This window comes from Diospyros lotus, chromosome 1 (assembly GCF_014633365.1).
Source record: "Diospyros lotus cultivar Yz01 chromosome 1, ASM1463336v1, whole genome shotgun sequence".
NCBI classification, from domain to species: Eukaryota; Viridiplantae; Streptophyta; class Magnoliopsida; order Ericales; family Ebenaceae; genus Diospyros; species Diospyros lotus.
This window is the reverse complement of record NC_068338.1, coordinates 49,354,804-49,378,373: the sequence shown is the minus strand read 5'-3', so window position 1 is coordinate 49,378,373 and position 23,570 is coordinate 49,354,804. Positions and strand designations below refer to the sequence as shown.

The window sequence follows — 23,570 nt, the reverse complement described above, 5'->3', positions numbered from 1 at the left end:
GGGCAAGGCCAAGCCGATCATCTTATCACAAAGGTTGAAAGTGTGCCGAAAGCCAATCAGCCTAGATGGGAATAAGTTGATGCCAGTTATGCAGCCTCCTATGGCAGTATATTGATCCATCGATCATGCAGCCCTTTCGCCCATTTGAAACTTGTGTTGATGTGTGGAAGGAAGCTGGAGAATGTTATACGAATGACATCCAGCGTTTGTACACCGTGGTCCCTAATATCAAGAATCTGAAGCAAGAGTCGTCCATAGAATCTTCTTTGGGACAAGTTCAGCCTCTCATGCAAGAATTTGATGCTCTTCTTCCCACTACTACGATCAAGACCAAAGAGGTTGCTCAAAGAGTAGTCTTTTATGGTTATTGCTCTTTCCGGTCTAAAACCAGAATTTGACGCCATCAGGCATCAAATCTTGACTAGCTCCACTAATCCTACTATGAAGTACTCTTTTAAAAGGTTGTTGAACATAACCGATACACATGGTATGTCCTCTTCTTCCCATGTTCTTCCTCCAGTCAAATCTTCAACCCTTGTGTCTTAGGCTTCTCACTCAGCAGGAAATAGAGGCCGTAATAATAATCGGTCACATCCACAGTGTACCTTTTGTAAAAAACTGGGTCATCTTGAGGAAAGGTGTTGGAAGAAACATGGTCGGCCAACTGCTTTGCCTACCTCATCTACCAGTGCAGCTCATGCATTCCAGAGTGATCTTAGTTCTGCCCAATTTGCATCGGGTTCACAGTTGATACCTATGTCTGCAGTTGAGTATGATATCTTCTAGAAATTTCAAACCACCCAATAGTCTCATCCTAGTAATCTTGTTGCTTGCGTCACTAAAAGCCCATTTCTTGGTCCTTGGATTATAGATTCTGGCACCACTAATCATATGTGTGGTAATGAACTTCTTTTCTCTTCACTTACTTATTTTGATACCTTGCCTACAGTTACCCTGGCTGATGGCACCAAAACTGCAGTTAAAGGGATAGGCCAAACCACACCCACTTCGTCTTTATCTTTAAATTTGATTTTATGTCCCTAGCAATCTTTTCAATTTGATTTCAGTTAGCAGCTTACTAAAACCCTTAACTGCTCACTCACTTTCACTCCTACCTCTATTTGTGTACAGGACCAAGGTACGAGGCGGACGATTGGCGTCGGGCTTGAGTCACAAGGTCACTATCATCTTGATGTGCCGATGGCTTGCACCAGTGTTGCTTCCCCAGATCTTCTCCACTCTCGTCTTGCTCATCCCAGCCTCTCCAAATTGAAGAAATTAGTTCCTAGTTTGTCATCGTTGTTTATTTTTTATTGTGAGTCATGTCAGCGTGGTAAACACACACGCAGTTCTTTTTCCAATCGTATCAATAATAGGGTTGAGGCTCCCTTTTCTCTTGTGCACTCTGATGCATGGGGGCCCAGTCATGTCAATTTTACTCTTGGTTTCTCATATTTTGTTACTTTCGTTGATGACTTTTCTCGCTGCACTTGGTTGTTTCTCATGAAGAGTCAATCAAAGTTGTTTTCTGTCTTTTAGATATTCACTCCTGAAATAAAAACACAGTTTGGAGTTTCTATATGTGCTTTACGTAGTGATAATGCCCCTGAGTACTTTTCTTCTCAATTTACTACTTTCATGACTACTCATGGCATTTTGCATCAATCTTCTTGTCCTTATACACCTTAACAAAATGGTATTGCCGAGCATAAAAATCGTCATCTTATTAAAACTACACAAACACTACTTTTACATGCCAATCTTCCCACAAAATTCTAGGGAGATGTTCTTGCTGCGTGTTATCTGATCAATCGCATGTCATCTTCAGTGTTAAAGGACAACATTCATCACTCTCTTTTGTTCCCCTCCCAGCACCTTTATTCCGTTCCCCTTCGTGTATTTGGATGTATCTGTTTTGTGAATTCCTTTTTACCGGGACAAGATAAACTTCATGCTAAATCCCTCAAGTGTATTTTCCTCGGTTACTCCCAGTTGCAGAAAGGCTATAAGAGTTACTCTCCTGAGTTGAACCGTTATCTTATGTCTGCTAATGTCGCATTCTTTGAAAAACAATCCTTCTTCTCGGATGCTCAGCCTGATTCACAACGTCTTAACCAGGTATTGCCTATTCCTTCTCTTCCAATCCCCTTATCAGATCCGTCTATCTCCTCCTCGGTGGACCCTCCACTTCCATCTTTTGGTCCACACTCCCCGGATCCTCCACTCCTTAATTATCACTGTCGTCCTCATCCTGCTCCTGGCACCGGCATTCCTATTGACTACGACTCTCCTTACTTACTCTCTCCGTCAGTGGTCACTCCTGCCATGGATCTTAAGCCAGACAGCCTTCATATTACACTTCGCAAAGGTACACGGTCTACTCGCAATCCACTTTCTCTTTATAACTTTTTGTGTTATGACCGTTTGTCACCTGCTTATAGTGTTTTTGTTTCAGGCCTTTCTTCTGTTTCTATTCCTAAAACCACAAGTGAAGCCATGTCCCATCCTGGTTGGTGCCAAGCTATGTTAAATGAGATGGGTGCTTTGCATTCTACTGGCACTTGGGATTTGGTGCATTTGCCACCAAGAAAGACTCTCGTTGGTTGTCGGTGGGTGTTCACCCCTAAAGTGGGCCCGACGAACAGGTGGAACATCCTAAAACCCATTTAGTTGTCAAAGGCTTTACACAGATCTATGGGCTGGATTACAGTGACACCTTCTCTCCAGTTGCTAAGATGGCCTCTATTGGCCTATTTCTCTCTATAGCCGCCACACATCATTGACCGCTCTATTAATTGGACATTAAAAATGCCTTTATTCACGGTGATTTGCAAGAGAAGGTTTATCTGGAGCAACCACCTAGTTTTGTTTCCCAAGGGGAGTCCAATGTAGTCTGTAAACTCAAGAAGTCTCTCTATGGCTTGAAATAATCTCCACGAGTGTGGTTCGGCAGATTCAACACTGTGGTTTAAGCCTTTGGTCTCACTCGAAGTGAAACTGATCATTCAATTTTCTATCGATATTCTTCTTCTTTATGTATCTATCTCGTTGTTTATGTAGATGACATTGTTATCACATGGAGCAATCAACTTGGTATACAAAATCTGAAGAAGTATCTCCATCGGCACTTTCAGATGAAAGACCTAGGCAAACTCCGGTATTTCATGGATATTGAAGTTGCTCAATCAAGAGATGGGATCTCAATCTCTCAGATGAAGTATGCACTTGACATCTTAGAAGAAACTAGTATGGTGAACTACAAACCAATTGACACCCCAATGGACCCAAATGTCAAACTCTTGCCGGGACAGGGGGAGTCTTGCTCAGATCCTGGAAGGTATAGAAGATTGGTAGGCAAACTAAACTATCTCACGGTCACTTGTCCCGACATTGCTTTTGTTGTGAGTGTAGTGAGTCAGTTTCTTAGTTCTCCATGTGATTCTCACTGGGATGTTGTCATCTGGATTCTGAGATATATCAAACGAGCACCGAGTAAAGGGCTACTCTATGAGGATAAGGAGCACATAAATATTTGTTCTTATACAGATGCAGATTGGACCGGCTCTCCTTCTGATCGTCGGTCAACCTCTGGATCTTGTGTTCTTGTGGGAGGAAATCTGATTTCTTGAAAAAGTAAGAAACATAATGTAGTAGCTAGATCCAGTATAGAGGCAGAGTATCGGGCTATGGCTAATGCAACTTGTGAGCTCATCTGGCTTAAGCAACTCCTGGAGGAACTCAAGTTTTGTGAAGTATCCCCTATGAAGCTTGTTTGTGATAATCAGGCTGCCTTGCACAATGCTTCCAATCCAATGTTCCATGAGCGGACTAAGCATATTGAAATCAACTGTCACTTTATTAGAGAAAAGTTGGTTGAAGGTGTTATTGTTACAGAGTTTGTTAACGCCAGTGATCAACTTGCCGATGTCTTTACCAAATCTCTAAATGGTCCTCAGATAGAATATATCTGCAACAAGCTTGGTGCATATGATATCTATGCTCCAGCTTAAGGGGGAGTATTAGAATTATTAGTATAATTAGATATATTGCATATTGTTGTATGTGTTTTTTATTTATTTATTTGTTGTAACTATGTGTAATTAGGCTAAGCCCATAGGTTAAGCCCGTAGGTTATTAGCCCTGTTGTGCCTATTATAAATAACAAACTAATAAACTAATCTCTTAAGTTTTTCTCTCATAATTGTTTTCTCACAATATGATTGCCTATGTTAAGCATGATAGTCACGAAAGTGGCTAAGTTATATGAGTATTTTTGTCACATCTATGCATGTATTGTTGCATCGTTATTCGTGATACTTCATTCGACATGATATTATTGGCATATCAATACTTGTGTCGAGATGGGATGTCGCCCTGATAGTGTAGCCGGAATTTCCTCAGGGCAATTGATAGAACAACATTAGGCATACCCCGTAAGCAGGTCGGGATTACTGCCTAGGATTTCGTGCCGAGCTGGAGGGCCAAGGAAGTTACACTAAGGCATATGTTTGTTCATGTCCATGCATTACTCATTCATGATTATTTTAACCCTCTCTTAGAAGATTCATTTTCTAATGTTGGACATCTGTCCCTGGAATATTCCACGTTCCAGGCAAGATTAGCAGTAGGAAGGGCAAAGGGGTGGTCGAGGCATGAGTACGATGGAGGTTTTGTTGTCAGGGCCAGGACCAGATAATTAGATGATGTTCTGTTTAGTTTATATCTATTGTCATGTGATTTTAACTGTTATTGTAATATTATGTTGGGCGAACAATATGTACAAACTCATGTACATTATGATTTTCGAGGCTTCTTAAGGTTCTGATCTTGCTTCCGCATATGTTTAAGTATTTCATTTCCTTAGTTCTATTTTGAGAGTTTTATTCTTATATGATATGTTGAGGATTTTAGCATGATTCGTATGTATAAAAAAAAAAAATCCTAGCATATAATAAATGCAACGCCCTGAAAAGGCGGGGCATTACACTATAAATAGATTAGATCAATTCAAGAATGACAGATGAATGATAATTTGAATTCTAATTTCTCTCTCAACTTTTCAGATCTCTCACTCGTTTCCCTTTGATTGTCTCGCTTGTTATGTTCTGTCTACATTTCTATTCTATCTGCTATCTCCCTCTTTCTGTCCAATTTCCCCTCCAATCCTCTCTATTCTTGATATTTTCCTATTAAAACCCTAGCAAAACCCTCTATTCTTGATATTTTCCTATTAAAACCCTAGCAAAACCCTAGGTTCCTAACACTGCCACGTCAATGTGTAAAGAATCTATTACCTTAACATATGTACCAATATGGTTTAGCACAAAGACATAATGAAAATTTAACACTAGTGGATAAAGATTTTTATTTTTCAAATATTCAACCGATAACACTTTGAGCAATACAATGAGGTACATGTTTTAGCATGGCACCATCCTCTCCCTCCCTCTGGCACATGCTCAAAGCAGAAAGGTAACAAATGTGCAAGTATGACAAAAAATAAGGGAATTTCAATCTATAAACTTTAAATTGTAAAACAAAAACAACAAAAAGCATGAAAGTCAACATATTTTGGACACAGCGAACCTCAAACTTGTATTGGTGAGTCACAAGAACCTCAAACTTATTATCAAGAACCCAAACCTGACTAAGGATTTCTTCGAAGATAGAATTGAGAGAGAGGGAGAAAGAGAGAAATGAGGGAGTGACAGGGAGAAAGTAGGGAGAGAATTGAAGAGAAAAGAGAGAACTTGAATTCTGTTATTCCTAAAACACTCCAAACAGTTTCTCAAGTGGCTTATATAGCCACTCTTACAGGCAGTTACTAATTAAATTACAGTTATCAACTCTATAACTGAAAATTAAAAACTCCTGCAAAATAATCTGCTGCATTCAAGAGCTTGGACTTCTGCCTACATCTGGGTTGTGACACTTATCAGGAAAAATGTTCCATCAAGAACATGTTCCTTATATTTTCTTTTCTGATTTTTTTTTTTTTTTTGGCAGGGGGGGGGTGGGGGGAGAGAGAGAGAGTACTTTGATATAATCTACATTATAAATTAAGGCAGTACATCCTGAGGATCCTATCTTTAAGCATTCAAAAATTTAAATTCATGCACCACAAAAGGTACAAACTCGGTACATTGTCAACAGCATAGTGAAAAGAAAACCAAAATAAACAAATAGCAAAGATAGATATGAAAGAAAATGTTTCTACTTCAGCAAGGTGTCAACATTACAAAAAGACACTAACTTCAATTACTCAAAAAGTAGAAACTTACTGATCTTAGATCATTGTCTTCATTTAGCAATTTTCCACCATCAACATCAAGAACTGCCCGCTGTTCAAGAAGGTATTTCTACAAATCAAAAGCCATGTCAGTTTGCCAGTAAAAGTATATAGCATTGCAATTACTATGCAATTACGATGACAGGGAAGCTAAATCAATGGAATATGAAATATGGACACCTGTAATACCAAATTGTTGCCATAATGAGAAAATTATACAAAAAAGTTATTTTTTTATGCCACCTAAACGTTCGTAAAAAAAAAAAAGAAAACTGATTAGTGAACAAGAAAGGACACAGCCAGCATAAACAGAGCAACACAAAATTGAAAAATGAATAACATTAACACATAACAGGGGTGAAGCAACGGATGCATATATTTGTTCATTCTTTAACTAATTAATCCTTGAATTAGAAAGACCATGTCTAATTTCACATTAAGAACTAAGTACTAAATGCAAATCCATACTCTTCTTACTCAACAACTCAAGCAGACATAAGTAAATTGCCTAGTGTCTCTCCAAACCTTGCTACATATTAAAACAACCAACTCGGAAAAAAAAAAAAAAAAAAAGAACAGAGTCTTCATCACAAGTCATGAACTAGTCACATGGACTCGACGACATTATTAAATCAACTGATATATGAAATACATAGGCCCATACTTCACACTGTTTCACAGTTGCACCAAGTCAAGATCATTAAAAGAATTACAAACTTCCATCTACAAGTAGAAGGTCCACATACATGTATGGATGTGTAAATTCATATAATTGAACTAACAATATTTGTAGCCTGCATATTTCCTTAGAAGTCATATCATATATCATTCTAGGATTACCAAATTAGCGTATCCAAAATACCAAAATGACTTGCTACCAGCATTTACACAAATTTAGCAACCAAAAGCATTTACAGACTTGTTAAACTTTACACTGTTTCTTCTGAGGATATCCTGATGGAAGAAAAGACCAACCTGTGGTATCATGTTAGCCACTGAAGTTATGACAGCTGAGATTGAATGTTCCTGCAAGCATCAAGAAGTAAGATGGACTCTTCAAAGATTTTGCCAGGAAAAATTTTGAATAAAATGGAAGAAATATTCTCTGCTATTGGTATGAGTCAAAAAAGGACTACAAGAATAAGCAGATCCACTTCTCTCTTTCTCCCTATGAGAAAACCCTTATATTAGGCAGCAAAGGGCATACTGAACATGTCTGTGCCAAGCATTGAAGTTGCATAAAACCATGCCAAGTTCAAGTATTTTGGGAAATAGACGTTAATGTATAGGAATTCCTTAAAAAAAGTATCTGGCTTCAAATGTTTTCCTATTTAAAACCACATTTTTTCAAATTAATGAATTGCAAACAGAAGTCTCCACCAATTAGTTGCATCTACTATTTGAACAAATTGATAATACAAGATAATATATTTACCCTGTGAACAAGTTTTGATATCATGTCAAGTGTAAGCAACACCTTACGTCCTTGCGTAAGTTGACTCCTACAGCATGCAATAAGAGTAATAAGTAAACGGTTTAGGGATTCAACAAGACAATCAAAAAAGTAGAGCATGCATATTTTAAATAATAAAGATTGCACGTTGAGAAATCAAATACTTGTTTCAATGTCATCAATAGTCCAGTACCTCAAGGCTCTCAACAATTTGCTGAAGCCCAAGATAAAAAAGGCATGTCTAATGTCTGTACCCAGAATGATTGAGATCAATGCTATCTCTTCTAGAAAAACTGCTTCATAAAAGAAACATCTTTACAATAAACACATTTCCAATTATCACCTTCCGCTTCTCCATCTCCAGCAGCACAACTCTATTGATTATTCCAGGTGTCAATGAACTATGAAAATTTTACTTTCTTCTATTTAACAATTTTAGTTATACTGAAACATAAGACTAGGGTGGTTCTGTTTCCTGTTTTGAAATTCTCTGGTTGACTGAGCTAAATAAACAGTTTGCAAGATGAATAGGAACTAACTTGACCATTGCACATTCATGCACATCAACAATGAGCATCAATTCCCACAATGTGTTTATATTCTAGTGCATAAAGTTAGGATATAAACTTCTGTACTCAAGGAAGGATTATACAAGAAATGGAGTGTGAATTAAACAATCTGTATATGTTTGAACCTTGAACTGGGCTTTACAAGCTTCAATTCTTTAATATTATGCTCCAGAATTTTCTTATATATTATTTTTGTACTTCTCAATTCAAATTCAGAAACAATAGAATTTGTTATGGCCATAATCTAAGAGCAAAAAAGAAATTAGAGGATTACCAAGAAAAAAATTGTAGGTAAAAATATCACGGGATCAAGCAAAAGACTCAATTATCTGGTTAGTTAATAAAGGAGAAAGACAATCACAACTGGATCATATTCTTTCTACAAATTGGCTGCAAATCATGCAGTCTGATATGAACTTGCTTCCATGAAGCTACCTACTGAAGGAACATTCCCAGGGAAGATTTTCTGAACAAACCTTTTAAAGGTCCCTGAAATCTTTGCACTGAATATGTCACATGCAGCTGACATGTAGCTGCATCTCCTAACAGTTGAAACTTTATCAACATGAGCAATTACCTGCAATAAATAAATAGACAAGAATTATGGCATCAATGTACTCAGATATTAAAGTTCCACGCTTACCTAGCAGTTATTATGGGGAGGGGGAATAACAGATTCATGAACAACCCAACCAAGGATGAATCAGCTAACAGAATAGTGATTAAACTAATTACCTTTTTCTTCTCCACTTTATCAAAAGGGAGTAAAGCCTTGAAAACTCGACGAAATGAACCATCATCACAACCAGGCAAAGTTGTTCTAAGCATAGCAATTATGGCTCTGACAACCTAGTGTGAAATCAAGGATAAAGGAACAACATATGCATGTATATTAGAAAGGAATAGTGTAGCAAGATCACAAGTGTAGTTTCAGAAATAGGTATTGGCATTACAGACAGCTGAAGCACTATGCATTTTTGTGTTCAACAATAAAAAGAAATCTCAGTTTGCATTTCAATGCTCTAACGACGGAATTACTCAAATTCAATACAGCCCTACATTGTAATTCACTTAAAAGTTCTACTCTAACATCAAAAGTTGATGTTTTTAAAAGAGTATGAACATTGCATCAACTGGTGCCTAACGAAGAAAAAAAGTAGCAACATGAAAATCTATACAAATATACAATTAATGGAATCAGTACAGATAATTAAGAATTCAGAATGCTAAATTCCATATAGCAGCAACCAGAAGAAAAATTATGATTTCAAAGAGCCAAAGGAACTTGATGAACAAGAGAAAAATTATCAACCTTTTTTCTGTAGAAAGCCACACCATGAATGTTGAATGGTATTTTCCTGTCACGGAAGACTGTTTGGAATACTTTCCCTGTTACCTGATGCACCAAAAAAAGCAACCAGCTGTTCAGCAGAAGTCTTGAGAGATTTTGCATTGAAACCCAACATTATGCAATGTAACTTTCACCTGCCTCCGGTAAAGAACAGCAACACTTCCAAAATTGTTCTTAGCAGACGAAGCATCAGAAGTAATTTCTATGATCTTATCAACAATGTATGCACACTGTGCATCCTCATTACAACATTCCCTGACAATGATCTACAGATGGACAAAAAATACAGAATCACCAACCAGCTTCCACAGAGTTAATTGTTTTGTTCTATTAATTTCAATTGCGTTATTTTTTCCAACTTCAACAATACTACCTTAGATCCACAGGAATTCTCAGTGATAACATTCTTTAGCTGGCATCGCTTCAAATTATTTTTTATTAGAAATGATGCAGCTTCAACAATACAACGGGTGGACCGATAGTTTTTAACTAATCTAACCTGCATGATTGAAAATAATCAATAAAAGGAAACACATTAAATAACTCCCCTTCCAGAAGATTTACTGCAAGTAGTGAAATTTAGACTTCTGCATGAACCAAAAAAGCACATAAGATCACAACAATAGCTCAATTAAAAAAAAAAACATACTTCTTTATGGTCTGGGAAATCTTTACGGAAAGAATCAAATCCAGATACATCAGCACCATTGAAACTGAAAATTGACTGGAGTAATATGTACAAATATTTGGAACAGAAAAGAGAAGAAATTATGAAAGGAAAAAAGGAAAAATCAAAACAATTGTAATATACATGTAACAAACATAAAAAAAAACCTGATCTTCATCACCAACAACAGTTAGGCGCTTATGAGATGCAAGAGCCCGCAGCAAACTATATTGCATTGCACTTGTATCTTGAAATTCATCTATCACCATAGCTTTCCATGACTCCTGGCATTCCTTAAATACTTCAAACAAAAGAATATTAGCTTAGACAGAAAAAAGTCTTGCAAGCCATAAGTTGATTAAGCATGCATTGATGATATGAACCTTCAGGAAAATCACTTAGCAGCTTCACTGAACAATTGATTAAGTCATGGTAATCCAAAGCATTACAAGATCTTAATATGTCGTTGTAGTTTTGGAGAATTGCAGCCTAAGTAAACACTTATGAAAGATTAGTAAAACATAAGGAAAATATCAGCAAAAGACCACATATAAGAGAAACTTCATAAAGTGCTTACTCCTGTAGCATCAGCTGCTTTATGGTAATCTTCATGTGTCTTTCCAGAAGCTTTAGCCTGATGATGGATAGCATCAAGGCAACCATAAGAAACATAAGTGACAAAGAAAACCACAACAAAAATCAAGTACAGGATAACCTGGCCAAACTCATACCAATGTACCAGCTTGGCACAACCAATAACCAACTTGGCTTGATTTGTTCTAGGTCTAGAATGAAATGGAAGTGCATCAACCCATGTATTTACTAATAATAGTAGCAAGTAGTTTTGATATATATTCATGAGGCAATGGTATTTGGAAAAACCAACTTCTGAATTCTAGGGTAAAGGGTGAATACTTGCAATCTAATGCTTTTTCCATTTAAGTGAGGTTACATCAAGTACAGCAAAACTACCTGGGATGGTAAAAATATGGCTGTAAATTTTACAGATAGACGAGATAAAATCTCTGGAGTTCTGTAAATATGGTTGAATATCTATACAGTTAGTGCAACTGTGCAAATTAATTATACTTTTGACCTTTTCTCAGACATAGGCAATATTGTCAAACCAGCATAACCCATTATGGATGACCCACAAAAACCTGTCTTTACTTTTTATTCTCCATTCCATTTCATATTAGATCCAAGGGATGGATTTAAGATAAAGATGGCCTTACTGCTATCTCTAAACTATTGCATCATCATCATCATCATCAACTGCACCTTATCCTAACTAAATTAGGGTTGGTGGCATGGCATTCATACTATCAATTGACTTCTAAAAGTCACATTGACATTACAAATCTACTACATATAGGGTTATATTATATATTCAATCAAAGTGAATGAAATAGGACCTAACCATTATGGTTGAATCATATAAATCCACTTATTTTTACATCAGCCATTCTCTCTCTCTCTCTCTCTCTCTCTCCTCACTTCTATGTCACAATTCCAACTTATTGATTTCTATATTTTAACAATAACTTCATGTAGCTCATCTTTAATTATTAAAAAAAGGGTGTCGCCTAAGAACGAGGTTCCTGGCTTTTGCCCTTGCTCTAAAAGGGGGCTCATCTTTAATCATCAACAAAAAGAAAAACAATCTGTCCTTAATCCAATCTAGCATACACCCCAACGTTCAAAAATCCACTAGACAAAGTAATAATTGATATGCACCAACATTGCACAGGCATGAATGAACAAATAGGAGGAGAAACAAAATGTTCAACTTTGACTTTTGCATCAATACCAGAGTCCACACTAAATATTAAAGTGAAAATGTGCATTATTTATTCATGAAAATTTTGAATGCACGGGCTTAAAACACATTGATCAAGTGATAACAACAAAAATGTGTTGTAGTATTTATTGCAATAAATAGATAATTAAGTAAGGTTGATTTAAGTTGATTATAGAAAATTGGGGGAAGAGAAGGAAAATCACAACAGAATTATCTAGCTTGGAACAAGAAGCACAATTTGCAAGCTAATAAAAAACAGCAAAGTGTTGAACATGCAGTTGAATCACTCACTTGAACAACAAACTTCTGCCACTTCTTTGACTTGTCTTTGAAATATTGTGGAGAATTTATGCCATTTAACTCTTCATCAAGTCTGCCAGCCTCTTGGTTTTGCTTATTGTTTCCAGTTTCCAATAGCCTCACAGCCTCAATAATTGCTCTTCTTTGTTGTCCATGCCCATATATCAAAAATTCTGGCGTGCGACCTAACCTATTGCATGATTACACATTATTCTTATTCATTTAAAAGTGATGAAGAAAAAAAAAATGTCTTCTTGTCTTCAAATAGAGAGAGAAATGGATATGCCTATGAGATAGGTCTAGCAACCTTACCTCTGTCTTTATAGAATAATCAATGAAATGAATCATAAAAGTGTTCACTAACATGAACAGATAATAGAACTATCCGATCTCCATGGATAGGACACCACAAACAAACCAAGTAAAGCTTGTTGCCTTCTCTCCGTTATCTCTTCTGGTCAGTGGTTATATATTTTTTTTTCCATTTCCGTTCCACCAGAAATGGTCTATTGGGCCCAGTCATAAAAGCTCTCTTCATCTAACCATGAATTAGTTGCTCTTATGCTTACTAAAACTTACACTGCAACCAATTAATTGTATTTTAAACAACATATCAAGCCTTTTATCCAACTATGTGGCATCTGCTACATGACTTCCACGATTGCCAATCATTTCTATCTATGAGCATATTGATAGGACACTAATAATTGAAGGAACTACAAGCTGGAAATTAACAAAATGAAAAGAAAGTGGACTTTCGAGAGGTCCACACTCTCCCTCTATATTCACCAGAAAATTCCCCCCTTCTACTCTATTTGCTTCTCTATTTAAAGGAATTTGTTGCCCTCACATGTCTCTCCCTCTTTGCTCTTCCCATTCTACCCCTTAACTGAATTTGTTGGCTGCACATGCGCCACTTGCCTTCTCCCATTTCAATATCTCTATTATGCCCTTATTTCTTAGGTCTTGGGTAGGGAAATGTTATGGGCTGCCTATTACATATCTTCTGTAAGAACCTTATAATTCATATCATATTTGTCTCTCCCAACAATTCATTGTATTTTCAGGAAAAAATAAATCATACAATAGTTATGTGACAGTTAAAACACTCCATGATACCTGTTTCTTGACTTTTTATGCCAAGCTTCCTGACCAAAATTGTTAGGCCACATCTTTACTCCTTATTGTGCCTAAAAAAGCATAATGCACTTAGTAACATTCTCTTATTTACGGTGAAAAAGCATAAGGCATTAATTTCTTTACAGTTTATATTATAGGTTCAGTTTGAAGAATTAGTTGCTGCTTGCATTTTGATATTTAATAGTTCAATAGAAGTTAAAATTTAGTTGTATAGTTTCTTCTCGTTTATTTTGTTGGGAAAATTACATGTGGTACCCCAAATGTTTAAGTTAATTGCAAAAACTACCCCTAACATTTGAGAAATACGAGTACCCCTAAGATTTAATACTATATTGCAATTTCCCCCTTGTCATGTTAACCCCAATTAAATATTCTAAAATGACCAAAATACATTTATATTTAAAAACTTTTTTCTCCTTTCTCATCCCCCCCTTTCTCTCGGTCTGCCAATGGCAGTGGCAATCTATCCTCTCCAACGACGGTGTCTCTTCACCACCCCTTTCTTTCTCCTTATTTCTCTCTCTCTCTGTGCAAATCAAGCCATTTACAGAGAGATCTAAGGGTTTGCGACCCTTCAATTTGCAGAAGGGTTTTCTTTGATGGCAACAAGAGTCTCTCTCTCTCTCTCTCTCTCTCTCTCTCACACACACACACACACAGAGCTTCAAACTCAGATCTGGGTTCATTGTTGTTATTTCCCAAACATCATAGGTGGTTCTTGCAATTTTGTCAAACCTCAAGGGTGTTCTTTGCAATTTACAATTTTTTTTGTTTTATGAAGAAATAAGATAAAGTTAAAAAAAGAAGAAGACAGAGGAAGATAGATCAAAAATAACTTATAAGATAAGCACTACTCTCTTATCCATTCCCTCTTGAATATTATTAAGCACACTATATTTTCTCAACCATAAAGACAGGGATATAGTCATATAAATATTAGCATTTTCTTATCAGATTAGGGGTAACAACTAATAGTAATGCATAATGCAAAATTTCCAATTAATTTGCTTTTTGACTATATGGTCACAAGTAAGCTTGATAAGAAAGAACAAAGAATAAAATAAATTTTCTAAGTAAGGATTACTTTAAAGGGTATAAAAATATGCATACTTTTCAGCATGTGAACGGCAAAGTTGTAGAGAAAAAGAGTGGAATGTACTGATTATAAGCTCTTTTGCTGTTCCTTTCCCAGTCACTGCTCCAATTCGATCTCTCATTTCAGAGGCAGCTGCTGTTGTGAAAGTCATAGCCAGAATGTTGGATGGAGCAAAGCCCTAATAATATTTGCAGGAAAGAGTGGAACTAAAATGTTGATATGCACAATAAATAAAACATACAAGACAACATTAACAATAAGTGGAAAGAAACATAAAAAACCAAGTTCTCAGAGGAGAAAACAGTGGATTCTTAGAAACATTTGAAGAGCGCAAAATGGACGGCATTACCTCATTAAGCAACATGAGAACACGTCCAACTATAGTAGAAGTCTGACATCATACAAGAGAAAGCAAGTTAGAAACATGGCAAAAGAATCAACTTAGAGGTTCAAGAGAACAAAGAAGTGGTAAATGAATGTTGTAAGATGCAAACCTTTCCACTTCCTGGTCCAGCAACAATCATCAATGGGACAGAAGTATCACTGCAAGCAGCTTCCCGCTGCTGGTCGTTCAGGGAAACCATATATTTCACATATTCCTTGGACATGCTTCCATTTTCTGCATCCTCACAAGTTTTCAATCCCCCAACTTTTTCTTGATTATCACTTGAATTCAAATCTCCATCACTTTTTGACAACTCTGGGAAAACGGAGCTCAAATTGATCTCACACTTCAAAGAGTTCTCTTCAATAGATAGAATATCTGTTCTAAAACTACCACTGCATCCCTCCAATTTGGTTTTTACAATTGCCTTTTGCTCACATAAAGCATCAATTTCTTCGAAAATGAAATCGTCAAAATCATCACCAAAAGCACTAGATAGTGAAGAAGACTTAAATGATCTCACTGGGGTTATGAAAGAATTGGACCCAGGTTCTTCTTCAATCTGAACATCTTTTTTCCCTTCCCTCAAACTACCTTCATGCAACTCAGTTACGTTGACAGATTTTTCATCAAAGCATGACATGTTGCATTCTACTTGTGCAGTTTGAGTGTCAAATGAACTCGGAATTGCCTCATTCCTGAAAGTAATATTCTTTTTGCTTATAGCTGAAGTTTCATCAGCCTCGCTATCAGAGATACCCCTAGAACATGAACTGCTGTTACATTGAAGTTCTGCTAACTTCAACCCCTTAGCAGAAGCTGGAGAAGGCACGTTCGGGGGAATCTCTAAAAGAGGGAGCCTTTTGATACTAGATATCTGAGACAGAACTTCAATTCTCTTTGCATCCGCATGCCTACCACAAGAAATGGCGAGAACTACCATACATGTTAGACTTGTTATATTGGGTGTAAATTGCATCTAATTCCAACAAGTACAGAAAGGAGATAAGACATTTTAACCTGAAACTGAATTCTATGTGCACTTTCACACTCTAAAACATGCACGCGCACACACACACACACAGAGGACCAATTTAAAATGCCACCAAATAAGAGGCTGAATATAAATTGCATTTGTATTCAAGATTTGCAGAATTGCGGTACTGGAAGTGGAAAAAATAAAAAAAATAATAAAATGAAAGCATAGCAACCACGAGTAAAAGCCCTAGGTTTTCCATCACTCGACACCCAAGGACAACAGTAAGTAAGAATTTTTAACTGGCGTTATCGACCAAAACAAGTAGCAAATTGAGGTTTGATTTTTACTTTTTAGTCCTGAATAAACCAAACGAATTTTCTTTCTTTGTTTTCCACTTTTTCCTTGATCTTGTGGGAGAACAAAACTTACGAAGGCGAAAAGGCGTAGTTTCGAGGAAACTGGCCGGAGGCGTTGGCTGATTGGCGAGGCCTTTTGCGGTCAAGGAGGGCCTTTGCCGCTCTAAAATTCTGCGAAATCCGAAATCTCTGTTCCTCCGATATGTCTCCTCCTGCGCGAGCATTTTCCTTGTTCATCAAAGCGACTGTCTCTGAAACCCTAGGAGGAAGAAGGATGCGTAGCTCTCGTTTCTTGTGGGTGAAGACTTGACGCCCAAGTTTCCCTCCTATCGTCGATTTCAAATTTTGCGGATCCGGACTCCGGGCCTGGATGGTTTTATAACTCCATGAAAGGACCCGGTTTGATAAATGAGGAATATTTTTTAATTTGCGAGGGCGGATGATAAAATGTTTGACGTACATTTGTTTACTTTAAAGTTAATCTAATTAGGTTTTAATTTAAATTAATTAAATTTTAATTAATATAAAGTGTCTGTATTAAAGATATAAATTATAAAATTTACTAAAACTATTTTTAAATTATAAAAAAAACTTTAGATAAATGACTCAAAACCATAGGCACTTTAATCGTTACCTGTCGCCTCCACTCCACGCCAAGCCAAGCAAGTCTCGTCTTACCTGGCCAGCGCGCGGCATTGTGCTTGCAGTCTTGCGGAAAGAGGACGAGCTACCAGCCGACATATTCTGGTGACTGAGAGAGATGGAGGCGCTGAGAGCATCTTACGGCGCCGCCTCCTCCGACTCCGATTCCGATGCCGATCCTCCGCCGCCGCCATCAGCTTCCACTTCCGAGAATATTCGAGCGTTGAGTCCTTTGCCTCCTCCTCCTCTCGATCTCCTCAATCCTCCTAATTCTCTCGGTAAGCTAAAACTCTTTTATCCATTCGATTCTCAAGCTTACGTGCTTCCGATTTGAGAATGCCTATGACCGCCAACTGTTTGATGTTTTGTCAATGAAGGGAGTACATTGGACTGCTTGCAAGGTGGTCAGGCGAGTAGGGTTCGAAGCTTCCCTCACGTTGAAGGGAATTATTCGTTGCATGTCTACATCCCGGGTGGGTAATTGTTGGAAAATGTTAAACGTTTTTTTTCTTCTGGGAATCCGGTATTTCCACAGATTTGTAGTTATAGGATGGAAACCCTAAAGCCCTTTTCCATCGAATGTTTCAAATGCTGTACTTAGCTCAAACTTAAGCACTAGCTTCTGCATCTATGGAATAATGATTCAAACTCTTGTTGCTTATTAAGAAATTAAGAAATTTTGTGCATTTTCACATTCCCCTGTCTCTTAAAGAACCATTTTAGGATTATGAGTGTGTCCTATTGCTGTTCCATTTAGTCAGATGGGGGACTGGACAATAGAAGTTATGGTGTTTTGCTAGTGTGGAGAGAATTGAATTTGGGAGGCAAATAATGTAGTTTGCGCCACTGACCTTTACCAGCAAGTTCCTTGAATTGGTAGTGTCTAAAGCATTGTTAGGTTGCATTTGAGTTCCTGGACTGAACTGTGTTGACTGAGTTATAATGTTATATGCCCATTGTAGTTCGGATACCTCTTGCATCAAAGAAGGAGATGGCACAGTTTCTGAAGAAGGTCTCGCATCTTGTGCCTGGTCTAAATGTTATTGACATTGACATCCCACTCAACATGCTATGCATTGATGACCTGAAGCTCGAACAAGTTGTCTTGGGGAGAGAATTCCACATAAGTCTGGGGAGAACTGTTCCAATCCGTGTGCACCAAATTGACTCAGTGGTGGCAATGCTTCGTCAGAAGCTTCAGTTTCAGAGGAGGTCAGATATTTGTACACTCATGATATTCCATTTTAATCCATAAGCATGACAATGTAATGGCATGGAAATCTGTTTTACAGCATTGCTTTCAGCTAATGTTGTGATGCAGTGCAGGTACTGGATTGATTTTAGTGAGTGGGAGGTTTTTGTCAATGATGATCACACACGTTCCTTCCTTTCAATTGAAGTTATAACAGGAGGATTGGCAGAGGTATGCTTTTTATTACCCTTTCTCACCACTTTGTTCGTGGTTTGTTTTCCTCCTTAAAGTGAAATGAACATTGGTTTTGCAGCTATGCTTTTTGTGTAAGGATGGCAATGGGTCACCCATTTACCCATTGGCGTACTTGTTTTAATAAATTTTCAAATAAACAGTATGCCTGTATCTTGATTTTTATGCTTGTTTTAATGTTAAATGGGTAATTATTGGGGGACCATTATGGGACCCATTGCCATCCCTATTTTTGTGTGCTATTTTAGAGTGGCAGATAGATGTATAAGCTTTTTTCTGCCACTGGGGGGGGGGTATTTATTTCCCTGACTTATCAGCACATGTTGGTAGTGATACTATCTTATCTTTGGTGTGAAAACAGCCGTTCATATCCTTGCCATACATGTCTTTTATGTTCTCATCTCTATGAAAACTTACCAATTTATGCTGTCATTCATATATTACGGTGGTCAACAGTACATCAATTAGATCTGCCGCTTAAAGAGAGTTCTTTAATACATGGAGTACGGAGTACCTTTTGGTTTTGGACCAATATTTTCCTTTTTGGCTTCTAAGCTTAATACTATGGGACAAATGGTGCCCCCCTCCCCCTAAAAGAAAAAAATTAATACGTTAAACTAGTGAAAGGATAATATGTTCTTAATTTAATTTATTCATCAATCACTTAATTTTACTGTGCTATTCATGCATCACTGTGCTATTGAAACTGTGAATTTTTAAATTGACATTTCAATTGATTTCAGATAGCTAAGCAGATTCAAGCTGTTAATGAGGTTTATAAGCTTCACAATCTTCCTGAATTTTATAAGGTAAGGCTTGTTACTTCTCACAGTTTTTAAGGAGATACTACTCTTCTGCATGTCATTTCGCTCAATTTGTTGAAGTAATATTGTTTTGGTTTTTGACAGATAACAAAAACACGCTAAAAGCACTACCTTAATGGGCAAAATCCTTAAGCCCCAAAGAAATTATTTACCATGACATATTATCAAGAAACTGCACAAAAGCCTCTGAAGAGGGATGCAAAACTCTTAGCCACAAAAAAGAAGGGGGCAAAAAATGGAAATGAGTATAGCTCCCTTAAGACAATAATGCCAATTCTCTACATTCTCAAAACCCATCCTATTTCTCTCGTGCCACAATATGCCCTCTCCCACAGAAAGGAATCATGCTTCGAAACTCTTTCTTTCTCCTTGAACAAGCCATACTCCAGTGGCACAAAAAAATCCATCAGAGATCCTGGAATCCCCCACTAATACCCCATAAAAAGGAAAAGAAAATATCACGGGCAACACTATGACGGAGGAATAAATGATCTTTGTAGACAAGCAGTAGCTAGTTACAATCTAGCTCTGTTTCTTTGTATTATTAGCAGTTAAAATGGCTCCAAGTGAGCCCGTTCAGACAAAAATGGCCCACCCCGGGTGGCACTCTCGACTTCTGCTAAAATGTCTTGAGTAAAATCCAACCTTTCTTTATCACTAAAATCCTTATGGAACAGAACGATCCAAAAAGATTCCCTAATCTGATGATGTGCTGCACTCCTATCTTTCCTTCTCACGGCCAACCTTTGAATGAACGTGAAGAAATTAAGAAAAGCTAGAGCAAGATCACTTTCCTAGTCATGAAAATTTCATCATCTGGGACCCCTTTACCAGATTCATTCAGATAGCAAATGTGAATACAATGCACGAGGCTCCTGCATTCCGGGCTTTGGGGAAGGTCCATTGTACTCAGCCTTGCATGGGGCCGTTTCCCGACTTTCCCATATTCTGATAGCAAGTAGAAATAATCATTTCACCGTAGCCAACCTACTGGTAGCCAGACAAGAAAGTTCTAGACATAAGGTGTGGAAAGGACTGGAGCTGCAACGAGTCCAAAATCTAACCCTACTTTCATTCCCAAATTTAAAGGAAATGAATTTGAAGAAATCAACCCAATTCTTCATAATTCTGTTCTCCCTGAGAACAGGTCATCAATCCCATTGACCAATCCCCCCAAAGAGAACCATAAAAACTAACAATTATATTTCCTCCAAAAGTAGATTAATTTATGTTTCCACATTATCTTTAATTGCCCCCTCTGTATTGGCTGTTGTTGACTACAGGATCCTCGGCCTCATATATCTGTAGCTTGGGCATTGGGTGACAGAAGCGATTTATTGAAGGAAGAAGTGAAGAGATGCACTGCGGCTGGGGGATATGCACATAAACGAATATTTAGCTGTAAATTTAGTGGTATCGACTGTAAGGTAGGCAATAAAACCTATAGAATATGTAGATTTCAAGAGGATTAATCAAAGGATAAAAGCTAATATTTGCTTTTGAATTTCCCAAGTGTTGTATCCATCGGAGCGTCTCTCTAGTCTCAACCAAGCAGGCTCTTTATATCTTGCCTTGAAGACACATTTAAGTTGATATTTTAATGTGCATAATGTCTTTAACACACTTTTTTGTTTCTGTCATATATGTCCAATCTAAAATGATGATGTTTTTTACCTCCCATAATAGCTAATAATTCCACATACATGATATGAATGGGATTAAATGTATTTAAAGTGTAATTACACAAAATTATATTTTCCAGAGTAAGAAGGGGTAATAGGAGGTAATTAAATTAGTTTTTCATCGCGACGAGCTTTTTTTAAATAATATATTAACAAGTAAACGATAAGAGTACCAGATCAAGTTGGGGCATACCCGAGCTAAGCCAAACAACTAGCCTTACTCGAGTGTAACATGAAAGTACCTAGAGAGGAACAATCTAAGACCAAACAAGAAGTAGGTCAAGAGAGATATGGGGAAACATACTTGAGATAATCGTAAGTCATTGCAAACCCCAACCGAGTAACTAGGGCCATTCCCTGAATAGTTCAAGGAAAAGATAGACACCAGAGTTCAAACAATCTGGTAAATCTAATGGGCTACTTGGCTCTCAGATTGAATTTCATGTGAAAAGTATCACTGGTTCCACTCCCTCCATAACCAAGTAGACCGAGACTTGAAGGACTAAACAATGTAACATATGTTGTTTTGCTCTTTGTTTTAATTTTGATGATAAAAAATAATATTATTTTTATAATAAAAATTTAGTCAAAATATTTCTTACTTGGTGCACCTAAGTCTCTTTACAAGTCCTGCACACACCAAAATGAAAATCAATTTCACATCATAAAAATCAATTGCAACCAATGCCAATAAAGATGTGTTTGATTGCATTATCTAGAATTTAATTTTAAGTAATGATTGTCTAGAAAATAAAAATCACCCCACCCCTTTAGAAAATGAATTCCATGAAAAGAAGTTTTAAATACTTGTACCATATACATATTTTTCATAGAAAATTAAGAGTATTTGATTACTTTCATAAAAAATATATGTAATAATTACACATTTTCTATGATAAATGCGTGCAATCAAACACACTCTAATTTCATTCTCAAACCTTTTCGTGGCATTTGGAAAAATCAGATTTTATGTCAAAAATCATTTAAATTTATCTCATCAAAATCGATTTTGAAGCACTTAAAAACTTGAAACAAAGGTTTTAAAACGCAAAGGACAAATTGTTGACCGCTCAAGGCCTTATTGTCAACCAGTTAATTGCATGCTCTCGGCCAAGAACGATCGATAACCACTGCATAAAAATCGATCGACCGTTTTGTCTCTCATGTCGATTGTTTCCTTAGGGTTTGGCCAAATCAGTCGACTATTTCTTAATCTTATCAATTGTTTTCGTCACAAATCACCTTAATGGCTAGTTTTGCATATCATTTATGGCAACCAATGGCTATTAAATTCAAAGGGTCGATGAAGTCTATAAATACCAAGTTGTTGGTGCATTTAATAGTTAGATAATTGATTACAAGTTTCAAGTGTTCAAATCTATTATTTATTATTATTATATTATATAAAACTACTGAGATGTATGGGTCCCGCTAACACTTTTTCCTGCCTAAAACTCTATTCCTAAAGCTTTTTTTTTTTTTTGTGACAAATACATTCTACATCATTGATTTCACATAGGACATTGGACACTGTTGAACATTGTATTTAATACAAGCATTTTTAAATTTTTACCCCCTTTTTTTTTTTTTGGCCTAGCATTTTTGTATCCCATGCTTTGCTCTCACTGCATTGATCCTGTTTAGTGCCTGCATTAATTTATTTTTTCCCCATGAATCTGATTATGTATCCTCAATAATTTGTGTCCCATCAAAAAACTAAATCATTGGTCTCTATATATTTTGAAAAACTCACCATCTTTAACCAATTCAAAATATCTTTATATATATAAAAGTAAAATGATTTTGAAAAAAGAAATTTCTCCCCAAAACTTACATTAATAATTTGTAATTAATATTTATTGCATTAATAATTTGTATTTTGTAATTTGCATTAATAATTTAAATCTTTCAATTGCTTTGAAATAATAAGTAGTAATAAAATTTTCCCCAAAACTTGCATTAATGATTTGCATTTAGTACTTATTGCATTAATAATTTACATTTTATAATTTGCATTAATAATTTAAATCTTTCAATTGTTTTGAAATAATCTTTATATATATAAAAGTAAAATAGTCTTGAAAAAAGAAATTTCTGCTCAAAACTTGCATTAATGATTTGTAATTAATATATTGCATTAATAATTTACATTTTGTAATTTACGTTAATAATTTAAATCTTTCAATTGTTTTGAAATAATAAGTAGTAATAAAATTTTCCCCCAAAACTTGCATTAATGATTTGCATTTAGTACTTATTGCATAAATAATTTACATTTTGTAATTTGTATTAATAATTTAAATCTTTCAATTGTTTTGAAATAATATGAACTAATTATTGTAAAATTAATAATGAATTTTAAATACACGAGTTTTTCAATACTAATCATGGGTTTTCTAATACATTATTATGTGAATATTAAATATTTAATTAATCCATCAATCAATCAAAAATAAATATTATTTATGAGAAATATGAATAGACACTTAAACTATTAATTAAGTCACAAAAAATTATTCATTTATATAAAATTCTATCTTTATATAATATAATATAAATATTATATATTATAGTAGAATAGTATAATATATA

At 36.2% G+C, this 23,570-nt stretch overlaps 2 protein-coding genes across 5 annotated transcripts in view; one reads left to right on the top strand and one right to left on the bottom strand.

Annotated features, from left to right (window-relative positions):
• LOC127790751 (ATP-dependent DNA helicase SRS2-like protein At4g25120) overlaps positions 1-16,758 on the bottom strand; it is a 47,222-nt gene extending 30,464 nt beyond the window's left edge. For all 4 annotated transcript variants that reach the window (XM_052320409.1, XM_052320427.1, XM_052320418.1 and 1 more), the window contains exons 1-17: positions 16,460-16,758; positions 15,161-15,965; positions 15,016-15,057; positions 14,681-14,844; positions 12,422-12,620; positions 10,907-10,963; positions 10,713-10,818; positions 10,497-10,630; positions 10,312-10,386; positions 10,036-10,161; positions 9,797-9,928; positions 9,624-9,707; positions 9,047-9,160; positions 8,788-8,888; positions 7,725-7,791; positions 7,265-7,315; positions 6,282-6,359 (exon numbers count right to left, since the gene is read on the bottom strand). In XM_052320409.1, coding sequence (XP_052176369.1) covers positions 6,282-6,359; positions 7,265-7,315; positions 7,725-7,791; positions 8,788-8,888; positions 9,047-9,160; positions 9,624-9,707; positions 9,797-9,928; positions 10,036-10,161; positions 10,312-10,386; positions 10,497-10,630; positions 10,713-10,818; positions 10,907-10,963; positions 12,422-12,620; positions 14,681-14,844; positions 15,016-15,057; positions 15,161-15,965; positions 16,460-16,623 — 2,499 coding nt within the window. In that variant the 5' untranslated portion in view covers positions 16,624-16,758. The remainder of the gene's footprint in view (positions 1-6,281; positions 6,360-7,264; positions 7,316-7,724; positions 7,792-8,787; positions 8,889-9,046; positions 9,161-9,623; positions 9,708-9,796; positions 9,929-10,035; positions 10,162-10,311; positions 10,387-10,496; positions 10,631-10,712; positions 10,819-10,906; positions 10,964-12,421; positions 12,621-14,680; positions 14,845-15,015; positions 15,058-15,160; positions 15,966-16,459) is intronic.
• Positions 16,759-17,006: 248 nt separating this feature from the next.
• On the top strand, positions 17,007-20,919 carry LOC127797023 (uncharacterized). The gene is made up of 6 exons (XM_052329481.1): positions 17,007-17,306; positions 17,406-17,501; positions 17,991-18,240; positions 18,355-18,451; positions 19,216-19,281; positions 20,580-20,919. Exons 1-6 carry the CDS (start codon positions 17,147-17,149, stop codon positions 20,766-20,768), a joined length of 858 nt encoding a protein of 285 aa, XP_052185441.1. The 5' UTR covers positions 17,007-17,146; the 3' UTR covers positions 20,769-20,919.
• The last annotated feature ends 2,651 nt before the right edge of the window (positions 20,920-23,570 follow it).

What these genes read in the sequence shown, in the direction of transcription:
- LOC127797023 (XM_052329481.1), top strand. Translation starts at nt 17,147, where the DNA reads ATGGAGGCGCTGAGAGCATCTTACGGCGCCGCCTCCTCCGACTCCGAT. An exon ending in GTTGCATGTCTACATCCCGG is followed by an intron (nt 17,502 to 17,990) that starts GTGGGTAATTGT and finishes TGCCCATTGTAG; the next exon opens with TTCGGATACCTCTTGCATCA. An exon ending in TAACAGGAGGATTGGCAGAG is followed by an intron (nt 18,452 to 19,215) that starts GTATGCTTTTTA and finishes AATTGATTTCAG; the next exon opens with ATAGCTAAGCAGATTCAAGC.